At 40.2% G+C, this 12,878-nt stretch overlaps 1 protein-coding gene across 2 annotated transcripts in view; it reads right to left on the bottom strand.

Annotated features, from left to right (window-relative positions):
• Nucleotides 1–209: 209 nt before the first annotated feature.
• Nucleotides 210–12,878, bottom strand: part of SYNPO2 (synaptopodin 2) — a gene marked incomplete at both ends in the record, with an annotated part of 147,406 nt that continues 134,737 nt past the window's right edge. Inside the window, one exon of one of the 2 annotated variants that reach the window (XM_084252802.1) lies at nucleotides 210–752. In XM_084252802.1, the coding sequence (XP_084108928.1) occupies nucleotides 210–752 (543 nt within the window). The remainder of the gene's footprint in view (nucleotides 753–12,878) is intronic. The other variant, XM_084252803.1, reaches the window with a different exon arrangement.

The raw sequence follows: 12,878 nt of genomic DNA, 5'->3' as shown, positions 1-12,878 counted from the left end.
TATGTATCAGCAGAAAAGGCAGTGATTCAAACTCACATGTGCACATACACACACACACAAACACACACATATCCAGGATCAAATGTGACCTCTGATATCATGCCAGGATCAAGAGTGAATCTAAATCTACTGGAAAGGTCAAAATTCCTGCAAAGAAATATTTTAAAAAATTATTACTACACATGGCACACAATCATTTCTTCTAACTTTCATGTTTGGCGTCTCCATCCCCTTGGGTGTGGGTTATAGTTGCAACTGGCTACTGGGACACAGTAGTCAGACCTGGTCTCTAGGGACATTATTTCAGAATCATTTCTGGAAGGCTGCCTATAATATGCATATGGAAACTGTGAACCGTATTGGAAGTTGGTGTGCATACTATTATCAGGAAAGGAGGCAACATTATACTCTCGCCTTCCAAATGAACCCACACTGGCCTTCTGGGCTTCGGGAACAAAGGGAAGTCTCTCATTCCAATCCTCGGGGGGCCCTAGAAGCACCTTCCTCCGAGCTGCTGAAACCACATTTGCCACAATAGATTCCTGGATGCTTCTGGGTTTAAAGGCATCATCCACTAGACCAAGTGGAGACTTTGCTGCTGCTTCCCAAGGAGTTAGTCTCTTGTTTGCTTTCTCGAGCCCATCTGTTTGTTGGCTTGAGTAGTTGCAAGCAGGCTGGAATATCCAAGGAGACGTGGTAGAGAAGGTTGGTGGGACTGGTCTTCCAGGAAGAGAAAGGGAGCGCCCACTCTCCTAGAAACAACAAAAATGTTAATATATCTCATTCATTTGATTTGTGCTGAATGATTATTGATGCAAAGCATTGGTGGCACTACTATCAAGCACTGCAGACATCAACCTCTCCACAAGGCCTATTTAATCCTAAAGGTAAGACAGGCTGCTTCTGCCTGGTGTTACATTAGCACTGCCTGGGACTTGGCTCTCACTTTGGCCTGCTCTCCTTGTCTCATCACATAGCTCCAATTGCTACCATCTCTCTTAGACATAACCAGGAGTCACCCTGACTTCTACCTGCCCTGCACATACATCTATGCCCGCAGCCCACCCTCATTATAGTCTTCCTTCCTGGTATAAAACAAATAAAACATATGGACAACCCCAAAATAGATTATAGCTACTGGGTGCTTTACTTTTCCCAAGGACTTTTAATCTGTTATCTTGTTTTGGTTCCCTGAGTCTAGCAAAAACAAACAAGAGTTACTTAGATGTATTTAATTATTGGTCTGATGGAGCAGATGGCTTTTCCTCTCTCAAAATGTTTTCACACACTGGGAATGATCACGCGGGTCTGCATTTCCTAAGTGTGGTGTATGGCCCATATCTCGGAGAAAAATATTCCTGTCATTTGTTTTATTTGTGAATTACTTTCTTCCATGTACATCTTATTTCTTGTTTCTTTTTATGTTCCTGTAATATTTCTCTGTGGATGTTTGGTCTAATATGCACAAGAACAGTAAGTAAAAAGTTCTGTACTTTATTCTTTTACATCTTCTGTTATCTCTTAGAACCCTAAAGACTGGTTATCTATATTATTTACACCTTTCCATCCACATGAAACTCTCTTGGACAAACTCCTAGCAAAAAGTACCAAAGATTCACCAAGGGAAATGAGTCATCTTTGAAGGTATTATAACACTGTGCTCCTTGAACAAAAAGCATAGCCATGCTTAAAACCAAGCTCAAATTTCATAAACAGTTTTAATAGCTCTTTTCTTTGTTAATCAAATTTTATGATTAAAATGAACAGCAACCCTAGATTTGGACAAAATATCCCAGATTCAAGTGTTTTGTTTTTTCCATCAGGGACAGAAAGCAGGCAGGCAGTTCATTGTTGGCATATGGAGCGGGGAGGGAGGAGGGTTCATAATATGGCTCGTTTCACTCTTTTTAATCATTAAAACTTTAGTAATAATGTTTGAATTCAAGCAAAAACATGCTTTCATTAATATCCTTCTTTTCATCGAAATCTAGTAATAAATCCTCTTCACTGCATAGTCAGGAAGCAGTGAAAAGCCTGACTTTCGGTCACCATTTAAGAACCTCGCATTTATGTGTTGGTTTCATTCACTCATTTAACAGAAATTTTACTGAGCACCTAATATTTCCAAACACTATGAGCTAAAGATACAAAGATGATTCAGGTAAAGCACATTCCCTCAAGGACCATACAGTCCAATACCATTGTCGACTCTGCATTTTCAAGTTAGTTTAACACAGGCTCAATCAAGAAAAGATTTTTTTGACTGACTTGACATGACCGATAGGAAATTTTCTAAGCTGTGAGAAGTATTATCACTCAATACGACAAAGAGAAATTTAGCTCTGACTCCGTAGTAAGCACTGACATCTCCCTTTCATCCTTCTCTGTGGAAGAAAAAGAACAACACTGGTCTAGAGAGTCTTCAGGACAGTTTTCAGATCCCCTAACATGAACCTTATTGGGTCTTCCAACAGATATAGCGCCTCAAGGGGCTGCTTCAGTCAAATCTTTAAAATAATACAGAGGGCCTCCCTGGTGGCGCAAGGGGTTAAGCACCGCACCATGAAGCTATCCACAGCCTCGGCAGCACAAGTTCGATCCCCAGCCAGCCAGGGAGCAACCCACATGGCGCAGCAGACCTCTCCTGTCTCACCTGCTGCTACCTTCAGCAGTGTATTTCATTCCATCAGCCTGTTCTGTTCCCCACTCTGTCTCTGGTGACTCCTCTCACCCCCTGCATCTCTGGCCTGTACCCCAGCTCTTGTATGCATAAATAAATAAATCTTTTAAAAAATAAAATAATAAAATAATACAGACATGAAGGGATGAGAATAAAACAATAAAGATTTAAAGGGATAAAGAAACCTAAGACAACAGAAATCGAGAAAAGGCTTTTGAATATACACACAGGTGACAAATGAAAGAAATAATTATCAATATATTTGGAAGCATTAAGTAAAATGTGAATATATGCCCCTTGGTGACAGGACACCCAAAATATTGGATGGAAGAGATACATATTTTTTCAGGGATTTTTTTTTCAACGCAGGTATAAAATTAATTAGTAGAATGTAAAGGGAGGCAGTAAAACTTGAATATTGAAAGAGTAAGTCAAGATTTTCTCAAGAGAATTTAAAAATAGCATTGACATTTGTAAAAATCTCACAAAGAATCCAAATATGCCAAATACAGCAGCAGTACTGGTTGTAAAGGAAGAACACAATGACCTCCAAGGACAAAACGACTATTGCTCCTCCACATGGTCCTCAGAATGTCAAACATATCCCATTAAGTGCTAACAATAGGAGATAAAAATAAAAAATTATCTTAGGTTTGAGACACAGTAGTATAAGAAAATAATTCTTTCGGTATATTGTTGTTTCTGTTTGTGCCAAAAGTTCTGCAGGCCTCTCGTCTCTGTCTGTATCCAAACCCCTAATTTTAACATCATATTTCCCCGAAGCAATTTCACATCTTGTCCTTGGGAGCTATTTCTTTCTGTCCAACTTTCTCTCAAGGCTCACGATGTTCTCTGTGTGGCTGGCTCACTGAAGCCATGTGATATATACCCTGAGCCAGAAATGACCAAAGGGACCTGAAAACAACAGAGATGCTTCTTCTCTTTTACAGTATGAATATCTAATGATAGGACCTTGGAGTAATGTGGGTTAGATCCTGGGCTGTAGTCCCCACCATGGGTGGAATTATCAAAAGAACTTGAATTTTTGACATGTGAGCACTTAATTGTAACCAGTGTGTGTAGGCCTTATCATCAAATTGCTCCTTTCTTTTTATCTCCTACTTCTCTTTATAATTTTTTTATGAAAGTTTTTCCACCGCCCCTCGATAAAATGTAAGCAGGTCCTGTAACAATTTGTTCATCCTTTCAGGAATAGCTCTGTGGTCACCTTAAGTTACCCCAAACAATTTAGTTCAAATTAAAATATTCCAACCCCTGTAAAATGAACCTCAGTCTCAATTTAAAGTGAAATCTGCTTTCCTTTCCTAAATGGGCCTAGTTTCAGAACCTTCTCCTTCCTGCAGGGAAGGGGTTGCGCTTGGCTTCTTCATTCTTTCCTTCCTCCTCCTCCCCCAAGTTGCTGTGACTTCCACTTTCCTGAGGTTAGAAAGCAAGGATGATGAAGGAAAAAAAAAAATAGCAGAAGGAAATTTTTACTTGGTTTGATAACATTATACCCTGGGGCTTCACTCTGGAGTAAGGCCACAGAAAGGAAATTTTCATGGAACCTTTAAAGATTCCCATCCCTGGGCCACCTTGCCTGCAAGCCTCCATTTATGCCACTTGATTTCTACTCCAGAGGGTAACTTGTGCCTCACTGTGCATCCCCTAGGAAGTTGTCTAGCTACAGCTTGTAGTGCTGAGCTCCATCTGTACCCTCTGAGGCCCCAAGACACCACCATGTAGTTCTCCCTTGCTCCTGGCAGATTCTGGGCCCTGGGGAACGAGTATCATTTGCCTGTATGAGTAAAACAGCAAACATCTTGGTTCTTTTCCAAAACAGTGTGTAAGCCCATTTCCTTCCTCCACATTGACTGGGACGGAGTCAGACTCCAGTCTACTCTCATCTCCATCCATCCTCATGCATCTTGCACCAAGTCTGCGAAGAAACCACTATGAACAAGGCAGGAGGTGTCAGGACACGCCTTGCCTCTTTATTCCAAACACACACACTGTGATCTTTGGTGCTCCATAATTCCTCCCCACGACTTCCTCTTGCTTTGCCTTGGACCCTATTTTGATATCCTGGATCTTACTGAGGGGCTCAAGAACTGAGCAAGTAGCTTCCTATTAGTTTCTCTGTGCAGTCTCTATTTTGACCTGGAATCTCACATCAGTGTAAGTATCTCTTACATCCGAAGGCCTTAGAAGAAACAACTACTTTAATATCTTATTAGGTAACGTTATCCTCTTCAGAACAGAAGACTTTCATTTTTTTCTTTTTAAAATGTAATATAGGCTAAAAATAGTATAAATATTTTTTCTCTACTAATTAATTTCCAGTAATGTCTCTAATAACTTCCAAGTCTTAAGAGGTGAAACCTTACACCTCACTCCAGGGGAGAGGAAATCTTGGTTGATCCTTAGCCTCTGGTCATTAAGAACGTCTTCCTTACATTGAGACAAACCTTCCCTCAGTGCCCCCGTTAGCATAGAACACAATACACACACTTTCACATCCGTGCGGCCATCCCCTTACCTGTTACCAATTACACCCACCTTCTTTGAATGCTTTCTCTATTCTGTTGCTACCCTATCTTTTGCAAACTAAGAAATAATAACATCTATGATGATCATTCTCTCGAATTTTCTGTATCCTTCCATTTTATTAGCTAAGGTGAATGCAAATAAAATATCTTGATCTTAAGTAGATGGATGGACATAAACACAAATAATCCATGAAGGTGGCATTCAAAATGGCCAACGGGGACATATCATCTGGCAGCTGTCATAGTTAATAGTGACACAGAACATCATTCTGTGTTTGTGTTCAGAGCATTGAGTCCCTGAAGTCTCCAGCCCATGAGATCACTAGCCAATCTTGAGCCCTTTCAAAACAACACATGCAATAAATGCCATAAAGTTTCCCACTGAATCATGGATCACTTGGTGACTTACATTCCTACCAAAGTGCTAAATATGACGGAGGGATTTTCTTACAACTGCCTTTAAACAACAGCAAAGACTAATAGATCGCTATTACCGTGAGTCATGTGGCATGGCTAATCGCTTTACGTAGAGGATTGCGCATAATCCTCAAACTGACCCAATGAAGTCGGCACTGTGATTATCCCCATTTTCCACATGAGGACAGAGAGACTTACAAAGGATGTTTTCCCAAAGCATGGAAAACCAGTAAGGGCTGGAGTGACGGCGGGGCGGGCGGGGGGAGTTAAACCCAGGCAGGGTCCTATGAGCGTTTTCCATCAAATATTAGATTATAATTGAAATGAAACTGTTTTGAAAACACATCTTTTCCAGAAAAGGTTGGAATCCAAGCAAACTAAATGGAATGAGATCTCAGACACTTTGGAAATAGTCATTTACATTTTGGTCAAATTTGCATAAACTGATACTGGCATCTTGCCACTTGTCACAGAACAAGCAGGGGTTAGTATGGAGAACACACCACACTTCTATGCTCTCCCTCTCCACAAAGGTCACACACACACACAGAGGGCCCTGCATCGGATCAGCTGAACAGCTCAACTTAACCTTAACCGCCTTTTCATGTCAATTCAATGTTCATTTATCCACACAACTTGTTAATGAAGCCATTTCGTTAGTTTTCTTATTAAACTTTCTGGCAACCAATTTAACTAGCAGGAAACACTTGACATAAAAAAAAATGCCATCTGAGATTTATTTAGGACAAAAAAGTGAATTTGAAAGCAACACAAATAGTTCCAGAAACCAAAGAAGTTTAATGTGATATATATTTTGAAGTACAAATTAGTTGATACCACAACCTTGAAAGCTAAAAAATTCTCTCGGCTGATATTCTGCTTACATATTCAGAGCAGAGAAAGGATATCCAACTGACAAATATTTCAACCCTTTTCTCTGTTAAATGCACAACCAGTAAACATTCACCACAAAAATATACTTCAACATAAGCAGATTCCAATAAAAGTCACCAGAGATAAATGGCATTTGTTGTGCTTCTTAATGACTGAATCAATTTTCTAAAGAGGAGAGTTCCATAAAAGAGAGGGTGATTAGAAGAAAACAGTAGGTATTCTACAGTTTCTGATTTGCTCCGGTGAAAATATTGAGAATTATTTTTGATACCTCCCCATCTCCTGTAACCAACACCTGATCTGTCAGCACTTATGGTGAAGCACAGCTAGATTCTGACCATTTCTTTTTTTTTTTCTTAAGATTCGTTTATTTTTATAGAAGAACTGGTGTATAGGCCAGAGGCGTGGGAGGGTGAGAGGATTCACCAGAGACAGAGCAGAACAGGCTGATAAACCGAAAAACACTGCTGTGGAGCAGCAGGCAAGACAGGAGAGGTCTGCCGTGCCATGTGGGTATCTCCCTGGCTGGCCGGGAATCGAACCCGCGATGCAGAGGCTGTGGACAGCTTTACAGCACTATGCTCAACCCGCTGTGCCACCTAGGAGGCCCTAGATTCTAATCATTTCTTACTAGTGGTGGAAACTTACCATCCTGGGCTAACCCATCATTCTCTTGCCTGGATTATTGCTAGAGTCTCCTAATTAGCTTACCTAGTTCCAAACTTGCTCCTAGGCTCACTTTAGAATCTTAGTCTGTCCTCAATACAGCAGCCAAAATCGTACTGTCAAAACCTAATCAGATCATGTGACTAACTACTCTGTTTAAAATCCATTATGGCTTCTCAGCTCAGAAAAGGAAAACCAGTTCTTTAATTGACCTACCAGGCCCTTCAAAATCTGCAGGCCCTGCCCTTCCTCATCTCCTGCTCTCTCCCCATCACTCAGCTCAGCGGCACAGGTCTCTTTGCTATTATTTGCACACACCAGGCACACTCTTGCCTCAGGATTTTTATATCTCCTGACTCTTCTGCTTGGAACACAATACTCCAGATATCTGTATCATCCTATTTCACTTCCTTACTTAAATATCACATGATCACTATTTGATTATTCTCTCTCTCTCTCCCTCTTTCTCTGTGTCAGCAGTCTCTAGCTCTCGTCCCTGCTTTCTTTCTCCCCTGAGAGTTATGATTATTTAACATAATAAATGTTATATTATATATGGCAAGGAACTCAGACAAACAGATCCTCCCCATATTCACATCAAGCCATGTTTGACAAGGCAGGGTTAATCAATATTTATGAATGAATCAATTTTTCTGAACAAGTAGTTTGTAATATGTGAGTAAATAGTTTGTATTCAGGTCAGTGGAAGTTTGAGGGTTTTTAACTGCTTTGCTTCCTCAAAGGAGAACAGTCTTAGAAAACTATGCATGAATCCTAAAGTAAGCCTAAAATATACATGCACAAATGAAGAATGATAGCTTATAATGAAAATCGGGATTATTTGGAGTTGGAGAAGAGAAAGCTGAAAGCTGATTTACCATTGGACATGAGACACAGGCAGGTGTTAGGAAAGAGGTGCTTCTACTAACTTGTCTCTTAGGGACATGGTCCAGCTCTTAGGCATCTTCAATTACAATTTTCCTAGCAGTGAAAGCAGGTCAACATGGAAAGAAATTTCTTCATAGAGATGAAGAATTCTCTAGAGGTCTTTAAATGTGGGACTGATGACCTGGGAGGTGATCTAGACATAAGTCAGGGGACTAAGGAGGTCAATTTTGTTCTAGCCTCTTCATAAAAGTTATTTTCTCATATTCCTAGGACCTGCCAGCTTAAAGTAAAGCTTCAGTTCCTTCAAACTCCTACCTAAGTGGAGTTCTGAAAAGGTGTATTACTGCATAGAAGAGTCATCAATCACCAGTCACTAAAATGGTTCCATGAATGCAATAAACATCCTCAGACATCAAAATAAGAGATGCAGTTTTGCAACCAGAGCTTCTCCTTCTGACTCTACCACTGACTTCATTCACCTTAATTGGTTTAGATTAACTTCCAGATTAAATTTTGTGTTCTAAAAATTTTTTAAACCAAGTTTTATTTTACGCCTGAATGGTTGTGGTTCCCTTTGTGAGAAAGAGCAGGGGTTCTGAATGACTGTGGAAGCCAGCGAGTTCTGTGGAAAGGACGTGAGCTTGACATCACCCTGCAATTCCAGCTCCTCCAGCCTTACCCTCGCAGGTGGTGGTGGTGGGGGGGTGGTGGTAATAATGCCGGCTCCTGTTTCAAGCTCATAGGCAGAGCAGAGGTGGCATTTATAAATCTAATGCCATGCAGCCAAACAAATGGTTGTGGTTCTCCTTATTGTGAGGAGTCTGTGAGGTATCAGAGACCTGGCAGAACCTTTTGTTCAAGAGGCAACTGCACAGGCTGCCTTCCCAGGATAAAAATAGGAGTGAGTCTTGCCTTTGAAGTGGCATTAGCACCACACGCCGGAGATAGTGCTGTGCCAGCCACCAGGCCCAGGCAGCTGGGCTGCCAGGAACATCGCACTGACCTCATCTCCTAACAGCCTGGCAGGGTCCAAAGGTAGACGTCTTGGTCTTTTATAACCTTCTATTACAAAAGAACAAAAAGAACTACACCCAACTTAAGGTCATGAAGACTGATGTTAAGGAGAAATCTGAGCCTGTGCTTCAGCGATCCCTGTCACCTCAGAAGCGATGCTGACCATAACAAAGGTAGAGAATCTTTATACCTTCACAGTCCCCAGTACTCTCAGCACCCCTATAGCCCCCACCTTCCAAACAAGAAAACAGAGACACCGAAATCTTACAGGGAAATCTAAGAATTAAAGTTATAAATAATAAATTATCTAAATGATATATTTTAAAGCATTTAACTGTCAGTGGAAATAACATATGACACAGTAATGTTTACCCTCTCATCTTCTTTTATCCTGGAAAAAGAAGTTCACCGCTCTAAAAATTAGACCCTAGGAAAACTCTTATTAATATAGTCTGTGTTCTATTTAAATAGCTAGAATTGCCATTTTAAGTTTTCTTTGGCAAAAACCTTACTTAAACACATAGTGAGCACTTAATAAAGGAAAATCTTCATTATTAAGATAAAATCAACACCTTAAATATCTTATTAGAATTATAAGGTATGTATAGAATTATTAAAAACACTTAAAGTATATTTAGCAATGTAACAGAAATGTGTGCAGCACCAGTTAACAGCCTTGACAGACTCTTTGCATGATAATATTGTTCCAATTTCCCATTGGCATGTTTTAAATGATCCTCTATGAAAACACTGATTTAAAACCTTATGAAAATGATGAATGTCAGTGACAGAGATACATCAAGAACTACCTGCCAGGTGCCAACATTATTTCGCAAGGATTCAGAGCATACGGTATGAAGAAAGTGACTTACTTGATCTTTCTGTTTTTTGTCCATTATGTTACTAAGTAAGCCTAGTAAATGGAACACTTAATTAATACCCTGGGCCCTAGGGGAAAGTTTAACCTACTGTTCTTTGGGGAAAATAAGATTTACTGACAAATCACACTATGTTTCCTTTGCTAAAAACAAGCCCCTCCCCAGAGTGAGGTATAAAATTAGGAATAATGCAAGTTCATCTGGGAAGGTGCTGACAACTTGTTTTCTTAAGCACAGAGTACAAAAACATTTTTGCTTAATTCCCTTACCACATCTCTCTGGTCCAAGTGGTAGATTTTAACTAATAATTTCTTTTTTGTTCAAGAGCATACTCATTTCATAATCATTCCACAAACATTTCATGCATGTATTTTTATTTCAGAGACACAGGAACACCACTGGATAAGGTGGGGTTTTGAAAGGGATGACTGTCTTGCTGGCATCAATAAAATACCACTATAAGGGAAAAATAGATTAAAGCAGACTATAAAGTGATAATTACGATCACATGCTTTGAAAACACAAATGGAAAACCTGGGACCATCTTTTATCAGAAGTGCCCCAGGTAAATTTCTTCAAAAGAGGAAGCACTATTTTCACTTGAAAATAGTAATCTCATTTGCCCAGGTGTGGACAAGACACCCGAGTCAGAGGCAGGTGTCCGGGCACCCAGTCCAGCAGGGACCCCTTCTTCCTCCTGCTGTTGTCCCTGGGTTTACAGGAACAAAAGGGGAGCATCACCCTGCATTCCAACAACCAGAGGAAGAAAGATTCCAGAAGTCACTACCCTCCCGAGGAAGTGGGAGCCTCCAAAATGAGGCTGAGGTCTTAGAAAGAAGGGCTTTCCTTTTAGACCAGCCCCATGGATTTGAACACTGACCTCGGTCACTGACTTCAGGGCTGAATTCTAATCAAACCTGCACAAGTCAAACTCTATAAATGAATGCTCTCGATAGGCCTTGAGTAGCTAGAGGTTCGGAGCAAAATAAGCCCATTTAAATGTAAGTTTTGACATTCAGCCAACAGTAGAAAGGAATAGTTTCCACAAAAAGAGAAAGAAGTGCTAATCCCAGTGTATCTGAGGCCTGTCATTAGTGGCTCAAGGGGATGTCTCTTGAAATATTAGTATGCTTGTCTACTTATGAAACTTTTTAAATTAGAGATCAAGTATTTAATTTTGCCTTTGGCATTAGCTGTTTGATTACAGTTTTTTTCCTATTGGCAGGGCTTTCTTAATGCATTCACTGAAAAAACACAATATATAATCATCCACTCATAACATTGCATGTTAGGACAGCAAATTTTGCTACATGTGCCACACATTCACTTAAAAGCTCTCATTTCTTATTATCTCTCTGGCGACTCCCCATTTTCAAGTTCACCTTCATTTTGACATGATGTTCAGGAAATACTGACAATTCCATTGCTAAACAATTTTTTTCACTTTCAGTATCAATTCATGCAAATGGTATACAAATTAACAAAAGCCTTGTAAATGAGCCACAAACTCTAAGACAACCTTCCGAGTTACTGGGTTGTTTAAAATAAAAGATAGTCTTCTGGAGGTACCAAAATATCTAGGCCTTCATAAATATACATTTGAGAGCTGGAGAAGAAGATATATGTCGGTAATATTTATGTGTGAAGTTCTTGAATAACTCTTCCTTTATTTTCTTTTAATGACGGGGAAGGGATGGGAAAAACTTCTTAGAGTTTATTGTAAAAATATTCCCAACTTATAAGAGTCAAAAAGGTCTTAAATCGGTTTTGGTCTGTTTCTTAAATAGGATACATTCTGATAATGGTATGCAGGTGTTCCCCAGTTCTGTCTTTATTCTTAGACTTGCCTAATTCAATCTCGGTAAGTCTAACATAGATTAAGTTCTTTTCAAAATGGAATTAGCAGATCAGCGATCATTGACCACCTAGAATCAAACACTGGCAGTGACTGAGACTAAAGCTATTGTCTGTGTTTAGTCTGGGAGGAAAGTTATCTCCCAAATCTTCCACCTAAAGACTTAAAAGGAGATGGGAGGAGGGAGATCAACTACAGTTTATCATACTGGATCAGATATTCCCAGATGAAATGCAACTTTGTGCTACAACTAGTTGCTAAATTCATGTCAGCCTAGACCAGTGCATTTTTAGCAAAAAATAGTTTAAATCAGACAAAATGAAGCCTGACAAGAGTGCATCCCCATGATAAACTAACAATGAAACATGTATGGCCAACTTACAAGACAGGATGATAAATCTGAGCATGGCTGATGGTGCTAGGTAGATAATTACCAAAGTTTAAACCAAAACAAAATGTCAACAAAAACAGAGGCTGAATGGCGCACATAAGAAGATAAACATTGGGCCCTCCCTGGTGGCACAAGGGGTCAAGATGCAACCTGTGGAGCTGTCCGCAGCCACTGCAGCACAAGTTAGATCCCCAGCTGGCCATGGAACAATCCACATGGCGCAGCAGACCTCTCCTGACTCGCCTGCTGCTCCCCTCAGCAGTGTATTTCGGTCAATCTGCCTGTTCTGTTCCCCACTCTGTCTCTGGTGAATCCTCTCACCTCCCATGCCTCTGGCCTGTACCCCGGTTCTTGTATGGACAAATAAATCTTAAAAAAATAGAAGTTAAACATTAAATGGGTCTTCATTAGTAAAGATTGCTTTCAGATAGATTCGGATATATTTGAAATGATTTTATAGAATGGAACACATGCATTTTAGCAGCAGTGGAAGAAATTCTGGTGACTTGGTTTGTAAAAGCATAAGCTAAGGGGACAGGAAATTCAGGTTTCCTGCATTGGGGCCCCTTTCTTACCTTACTCCAGAGCACCTAAGAGCTGCCCTAGGATAGAGGTCCTTCTGAGATTCAGTACGCTCCCCATTCTC

Source organism: Talpa europaea, assembly GCF_964194135.1.
Source record: "Talpa europaea genome assembly, chromosome: 13".
Taxonomy (NCBI): domain Eukaryota; kingdom Metazoa; phylum Chordata; class Mammalia; order Eulipotyphla; family Talpidae; genus Talpa; species Talpa europaea.
The sequence above is the reverse complement of the archived record's forward strand: the minus strand, read 5'-3'. Positions and strand labels throughout refer to the sequence as shown.